The sequence below is a fragment of the Branchiostoma floridae genome, chromosome 2 (assembly GCF_000003815.2).
Source record: "Branchiostoma floridae strain S238N-H82 chromosome 2, Bfl_VNyyK, whole genome shotgun sequence".
Lineage (NCBI taxonomy): Eukaryota > Metazoa > Chordata > Leptocardii > Amphioxiformes > Branchiostomatidae > Branchiostoma > Branchiostoma floridae.
The window spans coordinates 7479647-7480560 of record NC_049980.1 but is presented as its reverse complement, the minus strand read 5'-3'; the positions used below and the strand labels follow the sequence as shown (position 1 = coordinate 7480560).

Sequence of the window (914 nt, the reverse complement as noted above, 5' to 3'; positions counted from 1 at the left end):
GGTACCAATTATCGTGAGGTGCCAGTTATGGTTCACTTTGGTTATGTCCATATGCCGAGGTGTATTATGGGTTCTCATGATCTTTTTGATCTTTTTACATCCTAAGTGTTACATATTTGGCTCTGTCCACGTGTTTCTAAAACAAATGACGTTTTGAATAAATCAGACGGTATTTGGTACCGCTACCTTATGTATCTTTGACAAAACGTTCTTGATCTATCCAGGCCATTCCCAACACGCCATTGACATTTCCGTTTCCGGTGAGAGGGAAGTGGAGGAAGGTGCTGATGTGGAGATGACGTGTCAGTGTCATGGTTGCCACTACCCAACATTCGACTGGTTCAAGGTGGGATAACCAACTTTCAGAGCAAAGGACCAGACGTTATGAAACTATATACACCTCGGGGCGGGTCATTAACACTTAATTCTTACATACTAAGATTAAGCAATCATCGGGAGAGTCCTCGGGGTAAGTGGGGATCTATATGTAACATATGCATGTTACATCTTTTCTTTTGACGATGTTATGTCATTATTTATCAGTTTATCAGTTTTCTTTGTAAGGAACACATCTGCAAAGGGAGGCTTCATTTGTTTATTTTGCAATATGTCTGTATATTCTTTGTTTAAAGAATAATTTTTTTATTGTTTAGAAAGCAATTGAATGTACATACCGGATGCAGAATAGGGTTCTATACCTACGTTACCATTGCGGGGTTTGACTTCTCCTTTAAAAACGGTTGAAAATGAAACGTCCCATATTTTCTATGATAGGTTGATTCGATGATATCAACAGTAGGAAGAGTATCTTTTGTGTCTTTTTAACAATGAAAACCTTGGTGTGATTTCGGACACTCTTTCGAATAGTCTGTAATATAGTACCAAGTAGTGTCGCCAAAATCGATCTTCTGATA

The 914-nt window shown here is 38.4% G+C and overlaps 1 protein-coding gene across 1 annotated transcript in view; it reads left to right on the top strand.

The window, feature by feature from the left end:
* Nucleotides 1-355, top strand: part of LOC118432464 — a 2452-nt gene extending 2097 nt beyond the window's left edge. The window contains exon 4 of the mRNA XM_035844052.1: nucleotides 225-355. Coding sequence (XP_035699945.1) covers nucleotides 225-355 — 131 coding nt within the window. The remainder of the gene's footprint in view (nucleotides 1-224) is intronic.
* The last annotated feature ends 559 nt before the right edge of the window (nucleotides 356-914 follow it).